Here is a 23556-nt window from a genome sequence, read left to right on the forward strand (position 1 = left end):
GGTTCTTGGTATTCAGCACTTTGAAAATTTCTTGCCATTCCCTTCTGGCCTGCAAAGTTTCTGTTGAGAAATCAGCTGACAGTCGTATGGGTATTCCCTTGTAGGTAATTGAGCCTCTTTCTCTTGCTGCTTTTAAGATTTTCTCTTTGTCTTTTGCTCTTGGCATTTTAATGATGATGTGTCTTGGTGTGGTCCTCTTTGGATTCCTTTTGTTTGGGGTTCTCTGCGCTTCTTGGACCTGTAAGTCCATTTCTTTCACCAGGTGGGGGAAGTTTTCTGCCATTATTTCTTGAAATAGGTTTTCAATATCTTGCTGTCTCTCATCTTCTGGCACTCCAATGACTCTGATATTAGACCGCTTAAAGCTGTCCCAGAGGCTCCTTACACTATCTTCACACTTTCGGATTCTTTTTTCATTTTGCTTTTCCAATTGGGTGTTTTTTGTCGAATCTTTGGTTTGATTATTATACTCCTCTGGTCTGCTATTGGGTATAATATTCTTTATTTCAGTCCGTGTATGCTTACTTTCTAATTTCTTTATCGTAGCATCGAGGGTCTCATTAGTTTTCGTGAGGTTCTGCACAAATTTATGGCAAGCCCTCAAAATTGCGATTCTTAGCTCCATATCCTCCATTTCTGTCATGTTTTTTTGTCTCCGCATCTTTTATGCTTTCTTGGTGCACCCCCTTGTGGTCTCTGTGCGCAGTCTTGTTCTAGCCAAGCCTTAATTGTTGTAGTTAACACTAGGGGGATTTGACCCTCAGGCCGGCTGGCTATAGTAATCAGCTGTGCGGAAAACTCTGTCTTCTGGGGAGGCGCTAATCCAGCCTTTGCCTGAGGCGATCAGCAAATGGCTGTGCGCAGGTTTTGGGCGGGGCGGGATCAACAGGGCGGGCGGAGGGAGCAGTTATGGCCACGCTCAGTCCCGTTCCCAGAGGCTCTGCTTCTCAGAACCCCGGCAGCCGCTGCCAACCTCGGAGAGAAAGCTGCCCTCAGGTTCCAACTGATGCCGGGTAATCCCGCTTCTCCCGTTTGAGTCTGGGTCCCTAGAGACTCGCCCGGATCTGGAGCCCAGAGTCTGAGACTCAGTCCCGACAGAAAACGACAACCGCGCCCTCAGCCACCAGCCCGCTTTCGCGCGCACCTCGGTACCTTTGTATTTTCCACACTGCGCCGCCTCTGAGCCTCGATTTGCTGTTCTCTTTCCTTCTAGTTGTAGAGTCTCTCTTCAGCCAGCCTTCCTGTGGTTCTGGGTGATGTCCGTTCAGTCTTTTAGTTGTATTTTTGAAATGGTTGTTTGCGGCAGCGGTCTCCGGTGTTTACCTACGCCGCCATCTTGGTCGACTCTTTCTGTGCCTTTTTTGTGGGTTTTTCTTAGCACTATCATGCTAGATCCCTTGCTTTCCTTCTTTACTATGTATTGGAAGAGTTTAAATCACATTGGAGTTGTCTGGTCATTAAAAGTTTGATAGAATTACCTTGTGAATATGTTCCTACCTTGAGTTTTTCTGTGAAAGCTCTTTGTCAACATCCTCTGTTTCTTTGGAAATTGTCCTTTTTAAGTGTTCTATTTTTTTCTGTGGGCAAGCTTTGGTCATTTATTTTTTCCTAGAAAATCATATTTCTGCACAGAATTTAACATAGTAGTTGCTTATGACTAGTATTTTAAAATTTCCTTTTTATATATGATGTGTTATACATTTCTTAGTTCTATGTTTTTGTGCTTTGTTTCTTCATTGTTGATTAGGTTAGCTAATGATATCTCTAAATCTTCCCTAAGAAGGACCTCTTGGATTAATATGGTTAGTTCTGTAATTTTTGCTCTTTAACTAGCACTGCTTTAGTGTTTTAATTACTGTTTTTGTAATTTAAAAAAATCTTTTTGACTCAATGGTTTATGTGAGTTTTCTAGTTTTGTTATTAATATCTGGTTTTATTTCATGGTGACTAGCAAATGTCTATTACTTTAGGAAATCTATTAAGGTCATTTTGTGGCTGATTTTATGCACCGTTTTAATGACTGTTTCTTGGATTTATTGAAGATATTTTTGGTGTTTTAGTATAATTCAACTAGATCTGTTTTGTTAATTAATAAACTTAATTAAAGCTCTCCTGTATCCATACTTAATTTTGTTCACTTAATGTTTTTGTGAAATGAGAGAAGTGAATTAAAGTCTCATAATCCTATATTCCTGTCAGTATTCTCTTTATTTATTCCAGGTTTTGTTTTAAAACTGTCTATGCCCTACGTGCCTTTTTAAAAAATAATAATAATTTTTTCCCACTTGCAGTGTTGATCCCTGCTTCATTTGGGTTGTATTTTTATGATATGCCTTTGCCCATTCTTTTTCAGTATTTCTGTCACTATAAGTGTGTCTCTTGTAGATGGTGAAATTTTTGTTTTGTGATTCAGTATGTTTTTAATTATTGAGTTTGACCAATTTGTATTTATTAAAAAGACAAATTTACTTGGTTTTGGTCCTCTCATATTTAATATGCTGCTGTTTTGTTTTGTTTTTATTTTACTACATAATGTGTTTTTTTGTGGGTTTCTTCATATAATTTGGAAGGTTTGAATTTTTGTTCTAAAGGCTGTCTTTATAAGTTTGTATAGTATACTTAATTCCTATGATAATGTCTATTGGCTCCCTACAGTGAACAGGGAGGATATTAGCACATTTTCATTTTGGCTTACAGTGGGGCCTTGACTTAAGAGTTTAATTCGTTCCGTGAGGGAGCTCGTAACTCAAATTACTCGTATGTCAAATCTTAAAGTGAACGAGTGAGACACGTGATGCTGGGCTGATGTTGTGGCGTTCACTGTGACGTTCGCTGCGCCAACTAGCGGTGGGGTATCTGAAGCTGGCTTGCAACTCAAAGCAAAAAATCGGCAGAGAGACGGCTGGTATCTCGAAAAACTCGTTAGTCGGGACACTCGTAAGTCAAGGCCCCACGGTAGTTCCTTTCCCCACATTCGAAACTTCAATTGATTATTTTTGTTAGTGTTGATCTTTATCAAAATATACATTTGATTTATCACCTTGACTATTAGCAAAGGTGACAGTCAGTATTTGTGGATTAACTTCACCTTCATCTTCTGGTCCCATTTGTTATTACTGCAAATCTGGTTTGTCAGGGCCACTGTTTGGTTCACCATAATTCCTTGTCTCTTTCTTCTCAGCCCTTCAGTTAACTGCATTTGTAGAGAAACCAGACACTTTGTTATCTATATATATAAAAGGCTAATATGCAAAGTGTCCCTTGGGAGTTTGACCAGGAGACCGGGTGGGGGAAGGGAGGGGTGGCACGCTGACCACCAGGGGGCGGCGCGGAACAAAGGAAGGCCCCAGCCGACAGCCGCGGAAGGATGGCCCCGGCTGGCAGCCGGTAGGCCCTGATCATCCCTGATTGCTGGTCAGGCTTAGGGACCCTCCCCATGCACAAATTTCGTATACTGGGCCTCTAGTTTTCTATAAACTGCAAACAGAATGCTTGCCATTGATGGGGCTTACTGCTTTTTTGTTGTTGAAATTTGTCCTCTGAGTTTATAAGGTTCTTCAGTGATGATTTGTGTGGAATGCTGATATATAAATGACCGATAAATTGATACAAATTCTTGTCCTACTTAATTTTCTTGAGAAGTGTAGGTGTTGGCCCTGCCCGGGTCTACCAACTTGGAATGTTTCTCTGGCCTCATTTGTGCCATGATGTTTTTGTTTCTGGATCCCCAACAGACTCTGATGTCCAGTATATTACTGGTAGAGGGTTTGATTGCCGGGGAATGGAATCTATAACATTTTATTTCCTTAAAATAAAATACACACACAAAAAAGATATGAAGCAAATATGTCAGAATGTTAACATGAGTTTAGTATAATTGGTGGATACAAGGGAATCTCCAGTATCTCCAGTATTATTCTCTGTGGTCTGAGGTATATTTGAAATATTACTTTTTTTTTACATTTTAAAAAATGACACGTAACTGTAAAGCAAGGAGAGCTTGTACGCTTTAGTGATCCAGTCCAGAATATAATTTATTGAAGACTAGTTTTTGCTTTATTAATCACAACATGCATTGTTTTCTTTAGATGTTGAGAACCACTGATGTAATTTCTATGTTTTGCTTGGCATAATTTCCTAAGTTTTGAATAAAAGCATTTTATATTCTAAAGTTTTATGGCTGGAGTTTATAAAATTCTAAATTTAGAATCTGTACAGTGGAAGTTAGTGGTAATTCCTCCAGAGACCAAAACTACATGGGATGTATGACTAAAATCTGTTAAGTGATTTATATTGCTGGTTTGGTATTATTTTGAACAAATATTCCTCTAACTATACAAAAATAAGATTGAGATTTAAAATACCGTGATAATTGAAAGAGTTAAGTATTCAGGACTCCTCCTGTCCTTCTTTCAAGCAGGGCTCTGATAAGTACAAGTAATAATAAAATAAATTATCTCTGTTTTCTTATTGTTATGCATTTTTATGTTTTATACTAAAAGATTTTTAAGTTTGTTTTTTCTCTGTGTTCAGGTACATGTCTCGAGTCCACGGTATGCATCCAAAAGAGACCACCCGTCAGCTGAGCTTGGCTGTGAAAGATGGTCTTATTGTCGAAACTCTCACTGTGGGCTGCAAAGGTTCAAAAGCTGGTATTGAACAAGAAGGATATTGGTTGCCAGGAGATGAAATTGTAAGTATGTTTTATTTGATAAATTTGGACAAGCTGACTTTTAACTTTTGAACATTATTTAAATACAACCTTTAGAAACTCATTTTTAGCAGTTTAGTAATGTTTCTCTTTAACATTTTTTATTAACATTAAGGACCTACATTGGTAGGGTGGATACTTTTTCTCTGTGTTTCTTTACTAAGAGAAAACCCACTTTTACAAAGACCCTGCCTTTTCTGTGTAGTTTACCTTGAATCTGAAACATTCAAACAAAACAAGCAAAATCCTTTTAATATACACACAATTAGTGGTATTTCTAAATATTTTCTTTAATAAATATTAGTAAAAAAGGTTTCAGTGCAGGATAATGTTGATGCCATCTGGACAGATTGGGCGGAACAGACTGGCTTCTCAGGGACATACCTTACTCAGGTTGGATGATGTCAGAGCCCAGAGCCATGCTTCAGGAGGGTTTGCAGCTGACAAGGTTCCAAATGTTAGACGCCTCTGGCTAGTGTCTTCCGTTGATTTCTGTGACTTGAGTGTGTTTTGTGGCACTTGACAGAAATCATAGGAAAGATAGTTAATTTTCTTTATATTTTTACTTAGTTCTTATTAAGTTATATTTTAATATTTTTCCTTGTAGTATATAATTCTATACTCAGAGTCATGTAAGAAGTACAATTTTTTTCTTATGTAAAGACTGATTTGGTGTAAAATTTCTATCTTCCTACCTCATTTGTTTTTGATATTTCTAACACCTTGATTTTAAAGGTCTACTTTTTGCAACAATATCATTTAAGACAATATGTTTCAAATTTAATAGAAATGAGTTATTTTAGTTTCTGAAAGGAATGGATTTTGTAATTAAGTATTTTGAGAGTGTTTCTATCATGAATTCTCTAAAATCTAACGTTATAAAAAATGACACAAGATCTTAAAATTGGTTCTTTGTGGAAACATTTCCCAAAACCTTTGAGTTGTGTTTTCCTTTCTGGCTCTACATCAGGTGAGCCAGCAACACATTTCTCAGTGGTCAGCTCTGCGCAGTAAACTCATGCACATCCCTGTGGAGGGCTGGGCCACAGAGGCAGCTACAAGTTACAAACTTGTTCAGTTTTAACGTTGTTTTTGTCAGTTTAATTTATGCCTTCAAAGTTTCAGGAAATAAAATTCACGTTTTCTACAACTAAAACACAGAAGAAGAAAATGGTGAATTTCTCTGGTATCATTTCATTTGCACACTAGAAAGTGTTCTTATAAACTGAAGTAAAAAATGTTTATATCAGAATAATTTTTCTGTTGACTTTCATATAGAAAAGTACAGTTTTGTTGCCAGTAAAGAAACTCCAGATGTCAAATCATAGTAATAATATTTGTTTACATCATGGATTAACAGGAGGGCCATTGATAATGGATAGCTTATTATATGCTCAGAATAATCCAGTTAATATAAAATTTCTAATCCCCAAATACTTGGTAATGTACAGATTTAGTATAGAAAGCTATCCTGATAATTTCTGAGATTTATATAGTAATTAACCAGTAGTAAGTACAACTTAATCCACAGGATTTTGGTTTGTGGATCATGTACATTTTTTTCATAAAAATGAAAAAGTGATTTTAATTCTCCTTACTTTTTAGATTTTTGCTTTTCCCACATGCATTCTTCCTCTTCAATTTGAAATTTCCATGTTCAATTTAATGAAATGAGCAGTTACTGAGTTATGCTTACCACTGCATTAGGTTATATATTCTTTTTTTATTTTTACATGTACTTACTGCATATATTTATAGCACCATCCTTTTCTTTTTTTCTAGATGAAATCTTATATGTAAATCAACCAACCAGTTTACAGATTTTATTAATTCATGTTGGTTCTTATTCACATTTTTATACTGAGTATGCATGTATGATGTAAGTATAAATGAGTATATAAAAGTTGTGCCTAGTTTATAAAAATATGCAAATATTAAAAATTCAGAGGTAGCAGAAAGAGGTAAGGTCTTATATGTATAATAGACAGTCACTGGATCTATATTTAAGGTTTAACTATAAAATGATGAGGTTAATTATATTTGCATCTCATAACTGTGGCTGGTATACCACCTGGCTACCCAGGGGCTGTCATGTGCTGCAGTTGTCATGCCCTAGTATACTCTAGAAGGACACATTACTGTGTCACACTTGGCACAACACAATCATCTCACACTTGCCAGCTCTTTGTTTATGGTCTGTGTGGCCCATGCATGTGAGCTACTATGTATGGAGCCAGTTGTCAACTATACAACTTAGGAAGTCACACTCAGTTCTCAGACATCATATGCTTGTATGTTTATTCAGCAGTTTTCTAGTTTATGGCAGGTACGTGTCTTATTCTAGCAAAACCAGTCTTAGGGAAGGGTCACCTTTTCAGATTTGCACAAAGGAACTCTGTGGGCTAGTGACAGCCCTGTATGCTGGCATTTGAATCTAGGACCTTCCTTTATAGTTTCTCTACCTTATATATAATACGTTGCCTCTAAAAACTTGACTTGTTAATTTGAAAGGTTTCCATTATTATTCATCTTGTCAACTTCTGACTCAATATCAAAAGAAGAAAAAAGTCAAGTAGATATTTATATATATATATATATATCTGTCTGTATATGTAAGCTGTATAGAATGTTTTGGTTATTCATTTTTAATTCAAAGTTGCAAATATTCTTCAGCCAGGGAAGTTCTGTCATTTGAAAAAATGGGTAGTAAAGCACTTCTTTTACTTCTATAGCCTCTAAAAATAGTATCTCAGAGGTGTGGAAAAAGTCAATTTCTCTTGATAAGTCCTACAAGTTACATCCTCAAGAGATACTTTGTATTAGCAAAGAGGCTATACTCTCCTTGTCTTCTGTTTCACAATTATGGTAAGAAAGACCAGGTAGGCAAGAGTACGGTTTTCTTTATGCCACTCAACTGTAGTTGAGCAAAGAGTTTGTTGGTGTCACATTTTTATTTCACCTCTGCTACCTCCCCCCCCCCCCCCCCGCCACTCCATCACAGTGCGTATTTTTAAAACTTGATTCAGTTGAAAAAAATATTCATAGCTTGAGCAAAATTATTTTTATTAAATCCAGCAATGATATAAGTTTAACTCTAATAATAGGTCAGGTTATGATTATAATCTGTTCAAGAGGAAGACACTTGCATAGGTCAAAGATGATGGCTTTAACTGTACTGAGATTCCTTTTAGACTGTAGTGCTTTTTAGACAAGTTGCAATGCTAGTCTCAACTACCATTTGCAGCCTATTAAAGTGATAGTTCTTTTGGAGAAACTGATAAAATTAGGCAAGAGATAAGCATCTTTATGGTGCTATTTTGAATATGTTTGTTGGAGATAGTAGAATAAAAATGTAATTATTAAAAATGAAGGCACTCTCAATTTAAATAATTAGCTTAAATATTAGTCAATAAACAAGGAAAAGTGTATGTACCAACCAATTTTTAAAATGATAAACTTGCTAAACCTGGAAACCTCTTGTAAATTTTCTGTGGTCATCTTAGACTTCCAGATTTGTATGTTATTAGTATTCACTAATCAGATCCAAATAATTATTTCAGAGATGATTTTCATAACTTTTGAAATTATATTGGTAAAAGGCCAGTAGACCAGGGCACAGAAGGAAACTTTCTGATGTCTGACCATTTAATGTTTGGATATATCAAGGTTTTTTTCTTTTAGTTTTTAAAAAAGAATTACAAGTTCTGATAGATTGCTTCACTATCTGCTTTCTCTAAAGAAATAAATATACATGAACGGCTATATTTAATCCACATTTGATCACAGTATTAAATGTCCTTTAGTCTAACAACTTAAGAAATACATTTCTTGGGCAGAATTTTACCATTTGCTGGGCTCAATTAAGTTTGGTATTTAGTAACTCCTTTTATAATAAACACAATTTCTTATGAGTTAAGGGCTCACTAAAGATAGAACGGTCTTATAAAGGTATTTATTGTTACATGTCAAATATGTATTTTGAATTTGAGGCAGTTAATATTAATATGATGATTTCCAAATGTATTCATGGTTCCTGGCACAAAGCTATGACTCTACCCTATTATTTGGCAAATACTTTTGATCTGACATTAAATAATTTGGTCACCAGTATAGAGGATGATTTAAAAGTCTAAAAAAATGTTTGCTATGAAACAACTACTCCCTTTATTTAACCTGCCAAATCCCAACTCAGGGTCTCATTTCTTTTTTCATACTTCATACTACTTCAAGAATAATGTATCATTGTAGGAACCACAGCTTGCATTTTCAGTTAGAAGCCTTCTACCAGTTTGGTTTTGTAAGATGCAAGAGCAACTGCAAAGATGAGCTCATAATAGTCTTGACTATTATGCTCTGCTTCAGTTTGAGTACTTTACATATAATCAAGCTTGTCCCACCAATAAGCAGGACCTCAGACTACTTTTAAAGTAGGCCTAAATGAAAAGGTAGAATTCAGTCTATATTTTTGCTTTTTATTTTCATTAATTTAAGGTTTTGATACCTTTAAAGAAGCATAATTGATGAAAATACATATTTTGTGGTTTCTTGAAAAGATTAACATCTTATATTGGGTGTAAATGGATTTAGTCTTAACTTACTCAGGGGCAAGATACTTTTTTCCTCTGTTATCATCTGCTTATCTTGATTCAGAATGACCAATCTAGAAGAAACTGTGGCTTGTGTACCTATTGAAACTTAGCTAAGCTCACATCTTTTTGATAAGAGGTAGGATTGGACTTATGTCTTATTCTTCAGAAATCACACCATTAAACAGTCATGGCAAGGAGTGCCCTTGCTCTGTTCTTGAAAAAAATATTGAGAGCCTGCTGAATTCAAAGCAGCTTGACTCTGTCAGCCCACTTCATAAATATAGTATAGTGAAGTAAGATTTTTTTAAAAAATTAGGTCTTTGCATTTTCCTTGTTATAAGATATAGTTGTCATAAATTAATCAATCATGTTTTTAATACCCTAAATATAAAAAGATGGATGCCCCTTGGGATACCTTTGATTTTTTTTTAAGTGAAATATATTTTGTTACATTTATGTTAATTATGTGCAGACTACACATTTTTTCCAAAGATCCATTACCTGTCTCAGACAAATATAAATTATTGTTTATTTACTAAGTAAAGTGTTAAGTATTTGGTGATTTTTAATTAATGAGCAGCCAGTTATACTGTGGTTCTATGTATATTCAAACTAGTACTTACACCTAGAAATTATTATTGCTGTGGTACAGAATGTCCATTTTATTCAGTAGAATATTTTGGGTCATGCTATTCTGTTTTATTCTTTTCAGCTTCGTGAGTGAGTGTGTGTGTGTGTGTGTGTGTGTGTGTGTGTTTGAGAGCTTTTTTCCCTTCTGTCTAAATTCACTTTCTCTAAGCAGTGTTGTAATATTCTTATTTAAAATTATTGTAAATATTTAATCATTACATTCTTACCTCTCGGTGATTAACTAAATTAATTAACAGAATTAAACTAAACTTTCAATTATAGAGAATTAATTTTATGTCATATTTATGTTAAAACACATCAAACAAATATTTGATAATTTAAGATTTATTTGCTCATTGCATATAAATAGGGAATCACTTTAAAAGTTAGAATCTCTTGAATATGATGAGAGTGGATTATAGTTTAGGAGACCCTTGTTACAGACAGTTCTCCCATGAACACTCTCTCTTCAGTGTTATCTCTGAACTGACTTACTATTACTTGGTCCCTCTAATTTACAGAAATGTTGTGAGAGTCAGCTGTCATAATGAGCTTACAGTCCTGAAGAAATCCGTAATGTATAATTACAAGTGTCACATCATTTTGTGACTTGTCGATTCCTGTTTTGTGCACTATAGCAAGCAGATCATCTTAATAACTCACTGAGCATAGTAACTCAATTGATCCTTAGAAAACATCTATATACTAGGCATTATTGTTTTGTTCATTTTACAGATAGAAAATAATACACAGAGAAGCTAAGTATTCTGCCCTAGATAACACAACCTGTAAGTGCTAGAGCCAGGATTTGGGCCAGTCTGACTTCAGAATCTTAATCAAATGCTATAAATGGTGACTGAGACATAGGGCAGCAGGCTGCTTCTAAATGTTGGGATGTGTTCTACTAGGTTCTGAAGACATTCTGTGTCTATTTCACACCATAATTAAGTAGGGAGTTTACCATGTTTACATTCATCACTCCCAACTTTAAAAAGTCCATCAGTTTCAGAAAAAAAAAAAAGACACACATTCATGGTCTTAATGAAATTTATAATGGCACCGAGTTTATTTGTTACTACAATGTTTTCTAACATTATGATAGCTTTCCTGGCACATGACTTTCTAAATAGAAAGATTTTTCTCTGTCCATTTGTAGCTTTTGTGTTAGTATCAAAAGTTTCCTCTTAAACTAGTAATGACTCTTGAATTTGTATGCTACTGTCTTTTTATTCATGATTAGTACATTCATGGATTATCAGTTGATATCATCTGCAAAATAATGTAAGTCATATAGCAAATAATAAACAGTTTGATCCTCTATGAAATCCCTTTAGCTCTGTGTATTGCCTGATATTGAGCAAAGTTATAGTAGAGAGACCAAGATTATTTTGTTTTTATTTTGAAAGGCCTACAGTATGCAGCCTTTCTCCAGGACAGCAACCCCAAACAAGGTGAACTAATTTTGCACTGTTATTTTACTTTAAATCTGCTTTTAAAAAATACTACATTTCTATCTTTCTTTAGGCTAGTTTAGTTAACTCTTGTTAGAATTGTTCATTAACACCATATTGTCTTTACTTTGCTTCTAGTTGGGGATTTTTTGCTAATAGGTTTGCTTTTTAAAATTTTTCTTCAAGTATTGAAGTGGCTTTTCACATATTATGCTACTAATCAGGCTGTATGAGAGTAGTTGGTGACATCTGGTAAAATCCAGGAAAATGCAGGATTAGCTTTTGGGCATACATTATTATTAGAGCACTATGTAAATTAATTCTGTTTACTAAAAGAGAAATTTGTAGGCAACTCTGCCTATCTTAAACATGCTTATATAATTTATACCTCAGAAAAGTGTGCCCTGGGTTTAGAATGTAATAACTTTTGAACTTCTGCGTGTTTTGTATATTCTAAACAGCTATTGCTATGATTAAAAGAATGAACAGGTATGTTCCCAGACCATACCTCTTATATCTGATAATGGAGTTATTCATATGCCTTTATGTAAATAGTATATCCAAATTTTCTCTACTTTTATTTCATTTGAATTATATTTTTATTTCTGTAATTGCTATGAAAACTAGGTCTGCTGTTAAACACCCCAATGAGGAAAGATCCATTTTCATCTCATTTTATGGGTGGATGGAAGAGAATAGGAATAGAAAAGGGTCGGAGGTAAAGTGGGGAGGCTAGAGCTTTAGAGCTGTGCACCAAAGTTATACTCTTGCTTTTTTCTCTTAATTTACTTAGTAATCACCATTTTAAGAACTGCAGGAAGATGAATTAATGTAAAAAATTTAAAATGATGAAGGTTGGCACTTTCTTTTGTTAATAACGAGTTAAACATAAGCCTCAAAGAGATGTTTCTGAACAACTTATGAAAAAATACTCTGAAATATTTTGTTTTAAACTTGGCAAGAGTTCTGTTAGTTCAGAATAGAGCAAAGTATCTTATCTCCACTGAAACCTAATTTATCAATGATTTTTGATATAAATATTAAAATAGCAGCTTACATATGAACATTGTGAAATGGGTACACAGTGACTATTGTTTCGTACAGCCAAGCACTACATATATTATGTCTCTGCAGTGCCTCTATGTCAAACTTGGTGAGATAGGTATTTTTCCTACCATGCACACATCATTGTTTTATGTCTCATCAGTATCTTACGATTTGTTTAGCAGTTTGACTGAAATTACTCCAGTGTAAGTTTACAGAGTATAACTATCTGCAGCAAATAACTAGAAATGGTTATGTTTTTCTTTATTGCTTTGGTCAATGAAGACCATGATTTCTGAACAAAAAGTAAACTGAAAAGTTTACATTTTTGCTGAGTTTGCCAGTGTGGTGTAGCCATGACTCTGAAAGTGAATTTTGGAACATTAGTGACTCTCCTCCCTTTTGAAGGTGTTGATAGTAGCCCTGTCATATGTTCAGGCAGTAATTAGTACATTTCAGCCGTAGGCGCTAAAGGAGTTACTGCCTGCTAAACAAGTGCTGTATTTGAAGCCCATTTATTGGGGGAGTAATTGACATAAGAAACCCGTTCAGTTTCAGAAACAGAGTGTAGACAGTGATTTATAAAAAAGACAAACGATGGCAGAACCCAAGTTTGGAATTGAGGAAATTCAAGTTTGGAAATCATTGGCGGTGGCCTTGATTACACTGAATGTGGATTAAACCATTGTTCACTTAGTTACCACATCTACAAAAGAAAGCTGAGAGTGAATCCATCACTCTTAACAGGTATTTTTTGACAGAAGCTAAGAGTGGCATTTATGAAGAATGAATTCTAAATTAAGAGGACTTATAACATCTTCCTGTTTATGTTTAAATGGTATTGGCTGTACAAAAAGAGTGTAACAAAAAAGAAAATGTTGAAGAAAACCTACTGCAGTTGTGTTCTTTTATTTCCAGGAATAGTCCAAGTAAGAAAATAAGCCTACTTCCTTTTAAGTTTTTTTATGGCAATGTCCTTTGGAGAATGTGATTAAACCTTTAGTTTCACATTTTCAATTTATTTTTCCAAATTCAACAGACCCTGAAAATTTGACAACCTATCAGAACATGGACATTCTGATTAATGGTTATTTTCAATAAAGCATCCAATACCATGGATGAGAAGATAAGAATAGTGAGCATCACCATTTATTACTATTTTCTCTGTTTCAACAGTGAGCTAATTAAGTACTTACTATATTTTTCTAGAAAGCAGAACAAAACAGAGGTTTGTTTATTTGAAATACTAAGGTATAGATGTTTGTTTGGGATATTCAGTTTATTGAAGAAATCATTCCATAGATTATGTTTTTAAAATTGAAGATAATGTTAGACTACGATTGGCTTTGGACTTATTTTTGAACTGGTTTTGCTATCAAATCACCTTAAGATATTTTGAATATTAATACTGTTTAGGGAAGAATTTAAAATTTAAAGAAGCAAATTTGTAGATATTTTTCCCTCTTGTTTTAAAATGTCTAAAATTGTTTATGATGCCTAACTTCTGATGGACTTTAGTTTCAATTTTGTTCTTAGTCATTGCAGATATTGACAAAATGTCATACGAAATTATTTTGTATTTTTTGTAGGACTGGGAAACAGAAAATCATGACTGGTATTGTTTTGAATGCCATTTGCCTGGAGAGGTGTTGATATGTGACCTGTGTTTTCGTGTGTATCATTCCAAGTGTTTGTCTGATGAGTACAGGCTTAGAGACAGCAGTAGTCACTGGCAGTGCCCAGTTTGCAGGGTGAGTACCTATATGAGCTTTAATGTGCTGGTCAGAGGGTTGGAGTTCATTGACAATAGCTGCACAAAGATACCCCAGGTGGTCGTGCCAGGTTGATGGATAAAGTACTGGAGGGTGGGGGTTATCTGCTGAAATGATGATATATAAACATAGAGCACTCATAAATGGATATCACAGAACACATGACATATTCAGGGTTTGGATTTTAGAAAGTTGTAATCATATAAAAATATACTCTCTTCCCTTACTTTACACTTGCCTCTGGATTGTATGACTCCTTCAATGAATAGTCTTTGGGAATTAAGAAACACTCTTCCATACCAAGGTCTGTTCAATTGTGTCCTCTTCGCTACTCAGAAAACAAAGCAAAAAGGCACATTGTTGGAGACATTCTGTATCTACTTCTCATTTATATTCATGTAACATTCCCCCCCCCCCCCCCCCTTTTTTTTGTCACGTCATGGGTTAGTTTCTTTCTTGCTTATAACTCATTCGGAGGGTGGATGGATGGGACAGTTGTATGTATATAAAACATTCCAACTTAAAGCAGAATGAAATAGGCTGGCAGGTAAAATAGGTACTTTCCACAGTTATTTTCATTCATATTATTTCCCCATTGAAAAGTATACATGCTGTGATTGTTGGTTGCAGGATGTGGTATGTGTGTGTATACGAGTGATGTGTGATACCTAAATACTGCATTACATGTGGCAGTGATGGTGATTAGCTAGCAATGAATTACTTGATTGTAACCGCTATTATTTTGTACTTAAAATTATTAAGATACTTATTTGGAACTATGCAGATCACCTAGATTACTGAGTTGTTTGTGAATATACTTTGTAATACTGGAGTAACTTAGATACTCATTTATTCTTCCAAAAATATATTTGTCTTCATAATTTTTCTTCTCTTTGTTTTCAGCCAAACATGTTCTGCCAGTATAATGAGCAAAAGATAGTGTACATTCTAGTCTTTCCTAGTACCTATGGTTTTGTATTACTTTAAGTGTACCACATCCTACCAGCATATTCCATAGGCAGACAAGAGACCATTGAGATAACATTAAAAAATAATGTGTGATGATGATGTAGTAAAATGCCTAAATGCTACATAAGCAGTGATAAATCCCTAGGATGAAATATATTAGTATAAAGCCTCAGGTTGCAGATTACCTTCTTTTTGAGGTCTCCCAAGAATTTCTGTATCTACAAAAAATTATTGTAATTGGTGGTATGGGAACTGCATTTAATATTCATATTCTGATTTGTGCATTTTATAAACTAATTCCTGTTTTTTGGTAACAATTTAAAGTAAGTAAAGAATAATGAGATCTTAAGAACAGAAAGCATTACAGTATAAAAATATAAAAGAGATGGGGTCACTGACCAAATACTGAATCAGGAGTTTAAGAAGTACAATGCTGGACATACCTGTGTCTTTATAGCTATAGCTTTTTAATATTTAATATTTAGTTCTTCTTTTCATAGTGAAGAATTTAAACAGTAACACTAGGATTTTTAAGGATGTGTTAAACTTTATTATGTGTTTTATATTCCTTACATGAAGAATGGAAATTGAACAGTTATACCTCTGAAGAAAATGTGTAATATTTCTTCCATTAGAATTCACCATCAAGTTGTCAGATTCCATTTTCTATGTGTTTGCTTTACTCTTTACTGATTAGATGATTTTTTTAAAAAATTTCAGAGAGTTTTACTGGCTCACACAGAAACATGATAACCAAAATGGAATTCAGCTTACCCCATCCTATTTTTCTTTTCTTCCCTCTTGGTTTCTACTTGTCTTTGTCAGTCTAGATAGTCTCACATCTACCCTAATAAAAGAGAAAGATGCAAATTGACCATACCTTCGCAACACTCACCAATCAGGAGTGAGTATGCAAATCAACCCAACAAAGATGGTGGGTTAATTTGCATATGCAGGCACCGAGCGGCCAGTGGCCAGGTGGGACGGGATGCTCGCATCATCGCCATGGTGACGATGCAGGCATTCCACATTGCCCCAGCTTCTCTGGGCCTCTGGGCAGTGTGGGAAGGTGGAACGGCAGCTCCTGGCCAGAGCGAAGGCAGTGCTGGCAGCCAGGGGAAGGAAGGCACATCTTGCACGAATCTTCGTGCATCGGGCCTCTAGTTGTGGTATAATTACACTTCCTGAAAAGGAAGCTATGAGTCAACAAGAAATTGTTAACACTTTCGTTTCATAAACTAACTGTGAGTTGGTTAGGCTCAAAAGGCCTTTTTCTGGGTTGGGTGTGGTGAGTTTTAACTTCAGCTTTAAACTTTCCAAAGAAGTAGTTTTTTCTATGTTAGAATTATTGTACTTTAATTGTTAATTATTACTTTCAAGAAAAGGTTAGTGTTATCTTCTTTTCCTGGGAGAAGAGGTGATAATAGCCTTGAAATTTGAATGGAATTTTAAATATCCTTAAGGTAAAATATTTTGCTTGGTTTTTGTTGTTTAACAAAGCATCAAAACGTGAAGCCATTTTTTTATAATCTAACATGAGAGTGACTGACCAGATTGAAATATTCGTGGACTAAGAGAACTGAGAGACTGCAATTTAAGAACTGTGGTTCTAAACCAGAAAAACAGTCTTTTCTGTTTTTCTTTTTACTTAATGTTTGGGAAAATATAGACTAATTAGATACTAGTATGCTAATAAGAAATTTTGAAGATAGATGCCCAGAACAAAATTTCAGTGAAGGCTTAGCAAATAGATGGAACCCCAACCTTTATTACCTAAAATTTAAGTTTAAAACATTTCTAATAAATTATGGCGATCAGAAGGCTAATTCATTTTTACATAATCTCTTCCCCTCAGTATTGAAAAAGTCACTGAACATGTCGATTCTAATTGAAAATAAATTTTAAAAAATAATAAGAGTACATGTAAGGATTCATTTTAAAAAGTCACTTAGAATAGGTTCTCTCTACTTAGCCATCAACTATTGTTACTTCAGCTCAAGCAGCTTTATCTTAAATATCTGACTATGAAATATTTTAAGAGGGTAATGGTTGGAATTTTTCTCAATTTAACATAATTCTATCAGTTTTCATAATCTCAAGAATTTCAGAACTCAGGATATTTATTTGGAATGTTTGCCTTTCTAAAAAAATTAAGCTGTTACTTTATGGATATAGTAGATTGTTATTGAAAAATAGCCTATGAATATCAGATTAGCATTTTACTTTGAAGAAAATTTGAGTCATATTCTTTTTCACACTTTTAAAAAATGTTTTTATATGCTTTTATTGATTTCAGAGAGAGGAAGGGAGAGGGAGAGTTAGAAACATAATTGATGAGAGAGAATCATTGATTAGCTGTCTCCTGTGTGCCTCCTACTGGGGATTGAGCTGGAAACCTGGGCATGTGCACTGACCGGGAATTGAACCATCACCTCCAGGTTCATGGGTTGACACTCAGAGCCACACTGTTTCACATTCTTGTTACTGGAAACTGTCGTTAGTTTTAAAAAAAAGGGTGGGGGGAGAGACTTAAAATATTTATTTTAACTTGGTTGTAAAAAATTCAAGTGATTTAGAGGCTAAAGAAAAAGTAAAATTTCTGGAAATGTTGTCACATAATAGGTGAATGTTCTCACAGATATCCATCCTGCCCCTCCCTCCGAGCTCACCCATTTGTATCTTCTCTATGTAGTGTTATGTACATCGCTAGATGGAATCAGTTTGTTTCTATTCAGCAATGTCCCAATCTTTTATATAAGTACCATAATGTGCCATAATTTATTTAACCAGTGCCCCGCTGGTGCTTATTACATTGCTTCCATTGGCCTGTCCGATCAGTAACATCACACTGAAACTTAGCTGTCAAAGAGGACATTCATGTTGCTATGTTCAGAGTCATCCCACACTTTCCACTCTGAAGAGCAGTCTTCTCATTACATTTGGATGTATTTGAACTTTATATTCCTGAAACAGCCATGAATTTTCTAGGGAGGGAAATAGAAAACATTAACTTTTAAGTGAAAATTGCTTTTGAGATTTTATTTGCCTAAAGAATATATCTTTAAAACACAGTGTAATCAGTTGTATTTTTTAAAAAGAGACAAAATAAATTTCCTCCTACGTATGTAATTCTGTATGATCTCTTTCATAGATAGAAGTAAATTTATTCTTCAGAGGATAAATTAATTGAAGTGAAATTCTTAAATTTTAAGGACTAAGCACATGTAAATTTTTGATAACAATCACTAAATTATCCTGCAGAAGATTATACCCATTTATGCCAACATGAAAGTATTTTCCAATTTTTTTTACTAATTTGATACGGTACAACTGTCTGTATTATTTTAATGTTGTTTCCTTTCATAAATGTATTTTCCAAATTACAAAGTCATTTTATCCTTTGATGCTGTGGTTATAGAAGACAGGCTGGGGTGTGTACACAAGCCGATGTGCACGTGTGTGTGTGTGTGTGTGTGTCTGTCTGTCTGTCTGTTGTGTCTGTATGAGCACACATGTGCATGGATGTAGAGCTGGTGTGTGTGTGTACCTTCGTGGTGCATGTCTGTGCAAGCATGGGTGTGTTTGTGGAGGGTGGGGGCATGTGTGCACATCTTGTTGTGTATGCATGGATGTCTGTTGTGTGTTCAAGTGTACATGTGTGCATGTACGTACACGAATTCATATGGGGATGTGTGTGCATGTTCTGCACGTTTGCTGGCCTCCAGTCTTGCTGGTGAACATTATGATACTGTTTGAGTAATGACTACTTGAAATTTTTTTAATATACAGGCAGGTTAATGTGTTCTAAGAAACCCGAGGACCACCTCTGAGACTGGAGCACCATGTTGCTTTTTAGAGCAGCACTTGCTGGGAGACCTTTCTGTGGGGATGGAAATGCTCTATCTGTGTTGTCCAGTACGAACTTCCAGCTATGTATGTTTATTGTGAGACCCAGAAATTGGAATTCAACTTGGCAAATGTGGCTATGGCTACCTATTGTATCATACAGTGCTGTTTGAGAACTGCATGTTCTAAATGCCTGTACTACTCCCAGAGAAGCATCTTTGGTACAAAATGTCTGCCTCATGACTGACCTGGCATTTGTTCTCCCTATGAAGCTATAGTTAGGACTTGGAAGAATTCTAAAGGAGGGATATAGATCAGCACTGCCCCTCCTTTCCCTCATATACACAGCAGATTATACAGCAAACCCTGTGCCGTGCCTGAAAAATACAGGGCAGTGCAGGTTGATGGCTATAATATCAGATAGTGCTGCATTTGCTTTGAATCTGGTACCTCATAAAAAGTCAAATTAACTTTAGAGGAAAAGAAACTGTATATATAGCCAAACAAAATAATTGGCATTTTCCTACTTAGTAAGTTTGAGATGTGTTTTGAACCTGGGTCCCTGTTTCCTCTATCCTCTTTTAACATGTTCATGTTTCTTACATAAATGATTTTTGTTTTCATAACTTAGATTTATATTACTGCTCCTTTAGGTTCAGATATATGAAAATTTTATATGTGGACTAAAATATGTCATTAGAGAGCAAAATTTTGTGTATTTTGTGCCTTTACTGTGAGCACATAGAAAGAGCTAGAATGGGAAGACCACAGCGACTTACAGTACTTGTCTCCTTTTCCATATTTGGGCCTCTAAAACAGAATATTGCTCTAGTGAAATCCATCCAGAGATTTTTATCTTAGGCTTTTATATTATACTAGAGGCCCAGTGCACAAAAATTTGTGCACTCGGTGTGGGGAGGGGTTCCCTCAGCCTGGCCTGTGCCCTCTCGCAGTCTGGCTTAGGCCTGCTCCGCGGGGAATTGGGCCTAAGCTGGCAATCAGACATCGCTCTGGCAGCCCAGCAGCCCTTGGGGGATGTCAACTTGCCAGCGGGGAGCAGACCTAAGCTGCAGTCAGACATCCTTAGTGCTGCTGAGGAGGCAGGAGAGGCTCCCACCACCACCGCTGTACTGGCAGCCATCAGCCTGGCTTGTGGCTGAGCAGTGCTCCCCCATGTGGGAGCGCACTGACCACCAGAGGGCAGCTCCTGCGTTGAGTGTCTGTCCCCTGGTGGTCAGTGTGTGTCATAGTGACCAGTCATTCCCAATCCTTCTGCTGTTAGGGTCAGTTTGCATATTACCCTTTTACTATATAGGATAGAGGCCTGGTGCATGGGTGGGGGCCAGCTGGTTTGCCCTGAACGGTGTTCCAGATCAGGGTGGGGGCTGATGGCTGTTTTCAGGGTGGGGATCCCCACTGGGGTGCCTGGCCAGTCTGGGTGAGGAGCTGAGGGCCGTTTTCAGGGTGGCCGGTGACTCAAGCTCCCAGCCTCTCCTTTTTTTTTCTTTTTTTCTTTTTTTATTCTGGGATTTATTTACCTTCTATAATTGAAACTTTGTTGCTGTCACTGGAGCTGAGAGCTGGCTCTTGCTCGCTCCAGCTCTAAAGCCACGGCCTGCTGAAAGCAGGTATCTGGGGTTTGTTTAGCTTCTATAATTGAAACTTCGTTGCTTTCGGAGCTCAGAGCTGGGCCGCGGCAGGTGGGGAACCTTGGCTTCCTCCAACACTGGAGCAAGCAAGCCTCCTGCTCGCTTCAGCTGCGTGGCTGCCGGCCGCCATCTTGGTTGGCGGTTAATTTGTATTACGCCCTGATTAGCCAATGGGAAGCGTAGCAAAGGTATGGTCAATTACCCTTTTTTTCTTTTATTAGATAGGACTAGAGGCCCGGTGCACAAAATTCATGCACTGGTGGGGAGGGGTGTCCCTCAGCCTAGCCTGCACCTTCTCCAATCTGGGACCCCTCGGGGGATGTCCGATTACCAGCAGTCAGACATCCCTCTCAGAATCCGGGACTGCTGGCTCCTAACCACTCGCCTGCCTGCCTGATTGCCCCTAACTGCTTCTGCCTGCCAGCCTGATCGATGCCTAACTGCTCCCCTGCCGGCCCAATTGCCCCCAACTGCCCTCCCCTGCTGGCCTGGTCACCCCTAAATGTCCCCTCCTGCTGTCCTGATCACCCATCACTGCCCTCTCCTGTCAACCATCTTGTGGCTGTGGGTGCCGCCATTTTTGAGTGCGTGGCAGTCAGTATATTCCCTCCTTATTGGTTGTGGGCGCCGCCATCTTTGACAGTGTGGCAGTCAATTAGCATATTCCCTCATTGGCTGTGGGCGCTGCCATCTTTGAGGGCGGGGTAGTCAATTAGCATATTCCCTCCTTATTGGCTGTGGGTGCCGCCATCTTTGTGATGGTGTGAGTGTCAATTAGCATATTCCCTCTTTATTAGATAGTATTATAACATAAAATTTTTGTATTACAATTTTTTTATATCCTGTAGCAAACTTTGGTTCACTTTGCATCCCATTTATGACATACTTATTGTGACTTTTATATGAATAGGTCAATGTAAGTCATATTCCTCCCCCTTCCCCCCCCCCCACACACATTTCAGATGGCATTTTGTAGTTTAAGTATCACAAATTTTTAAATTGTGTTAATATACAAATTGGTGATCAGCCTAGCCCATTAATAAAATGGAGGAATAAGAAAATGTAGATAAGGAAATGAAGAAGAATCTATGTGGAAAAATTTTATTAATAATTAAAAAAATGTATATATTGATCCTACATCAAAACCAAAAGGTCTCCCAACTTGTAGCACCTGATTCTCTGATCAGGCATCTGCAGAGATTTTAGGAAGAGTGCCCCTTAGTGCTACTTTCACATTAATTGGAACTATTTCAAGCATTTCCTACTACTTTCTCTTTAAAATATTTGAAAAAAATAAAATATTTGAAATGAAGATATATATTTTACAGGAAACTTAATAATTTAAAGATATATATGCAGAAGGAAGTCTATAGAAAGCATTTCAAGTTAACCTTTAAATTGGATGTTAAGACCCAGATACTATATTTTTTTCACACGGTTTATAGTATACTCATTAGGCAACTGAAAATGAAGGAATTTAACTGGTCTACTAAAACCAAACCAAGACTAAATCGCCATTAGAAAGCCACCTCGAGTTTTATCAAGTGGCTACTTATCAATGTTACTGACTTGCTAATGTTAACTTAGTTCTGGGTAAAGTTACATTTTGAGTCATTTGCACCATGACTTTTGTTCAGATAGCTAAAGAAAAAGTCATTGATGAAAGTTATTTCTTGAAACTGGTGATAGAAATTTACTTCTGAATCCATTTTTCATTCTGTTGGTTATGTAGGCAATACAGTTCTTTTTAAATTCCAAAATCAGGAGAATGTCCATTTAATGTTCAGAATGAAATAGGAAAAAGTGCTAAATGAAAATATTTTGAACATGAATTCCTTATTATGTATTTATTATGAAACTGTAACTGTTCTTACTTTCTGGTCAGTCTTCCTTTGTTAATGTGGGAAATTTATTCATATTTTCACCTTGAAAGTAAGTACCTTTACCTTCAAGATACATATTAACAAATCAGGAATGGAGATTTGATTTTTAAATAAAATAGAAGTAGAAGCCATATTTGAGGGGATGTGTATTTTTTTTTAACTGGTGGGCAATCATAGTATTGAAAATGAATGAACAATAAATATTTTTATAATTTCTACAGCCAACTGAATTATCATCTTTGTACTAGCAAAATAGAAAATTAATTTTATGATCTTGGTCTAAATCAAGTAATTTATAAGGCAGTTTTACTATTTATCACTACCTTGATTAGAGGAAAAAGTAATGGGAACATTGATAAATGCAGAGGGTTTTAAAAGTTGATCTGGCCCTAGCCAGTTTGGCTCACTGGATAGAGCGTCGGCCTGGGGACTGAAGAGTCCCGGGTTCGATTCCGGTCAAGGCCATGTACCTTGGTTGCAGGCACCATCCCCAGTAGGGGGTGTACAGGAGGCAGCTGATCGATGCTTCTCTCTCATCGATGTTTCTAACTCTCTATCCCTCTCCCTTCCTCTCTGTAAAAAAATCAATAAATTATATTTTTTTTTAAAAAGTTGATCTGGGTTATAAAACTGTAAAATCTTATGTATTGTTTTCTAGTCTCTTTACAAAACTACCTGGACCCAAGCAAGCAAGAAAAAAATGTCCATGTCTTCTTCATTGTCTTCCTTTGATGAATTTAGCAGTGTTATGGTCAGAAAGGCTTGGATATGAGTGTGAAATGTTTTAGGTGGTAGTGTATTTGGTCTTTGTGATACATGTATTTGGTGGCTTGTTTAGAATCTTAATAGAATTTTTAACTCTAAGGGATTACAGAAATAATAGTCTCTATATCAAGATGGTTACAACTTAATCTAGATAAATAGAAAGCTTATTTAGTGTTTCCAGTATTGAACTGAAAATAGTACAAAGGGCGCAATTTCCTTTTACTGTCTGCAAATGCATGAGGTGCCA

The 23556-nt window shown here is 36.1% G+C and overlaps 1 protein-coding gene across 13 annotated transcripts in view; it reads left to right on the top strand.

Annotated features, from left to right (window-relative positions):
• ZMYND11 (zinc finger MYND-type containing 11) overlaps window positions 1-23556 on the top strand; it is a 146845-nt gene that overhangs the window by 84380 nt on the left and 38909 nt on the right. For 6 of the 13 annotated variants that reach the window (XM_070390911.1, XM_070390929.1, XM_070390901.1 and 3 more), the window contains 3 exons: window positions 4534-4693; window positions 11337-11381; window positions 14015-14176. In XM_070390911.1, the coding sequence (XP_070247012.1) occupies window positions 4534-4693; window positions 11337-11381; window positions 14015-14176 (367 nt within the window). Of the gene's footprint in view, window positions 1-4533; window positions 4694-6575; window positions 6591-11336; window positions 11382-13499; window positions 13561-14014; window positions 14177-23556 lie in introns of those variants that run through there. The other 7 variants (XM_070390943.1, XM_070390937.1, XM_070390989.1 and 4 more) reach the window with 5 other exon arrangements.

This window comes from Myotis yumanensis, unplaced genomic scaffold (assembly GCF_028538775.1).
Source record: "Myotis yumanensis isolate MYYU_CA2020_CCGP unplaced genomic scaffold, mMyoYum1.0.hap1 SCAF_1, whole genome shotgun sequence".
Lineage (NCBI taxonomy): Eukaryota > Metazoa > Chordata > Mammalia > Chiroptera > Vespertilionidae > Myotis > Myotis yumanensis.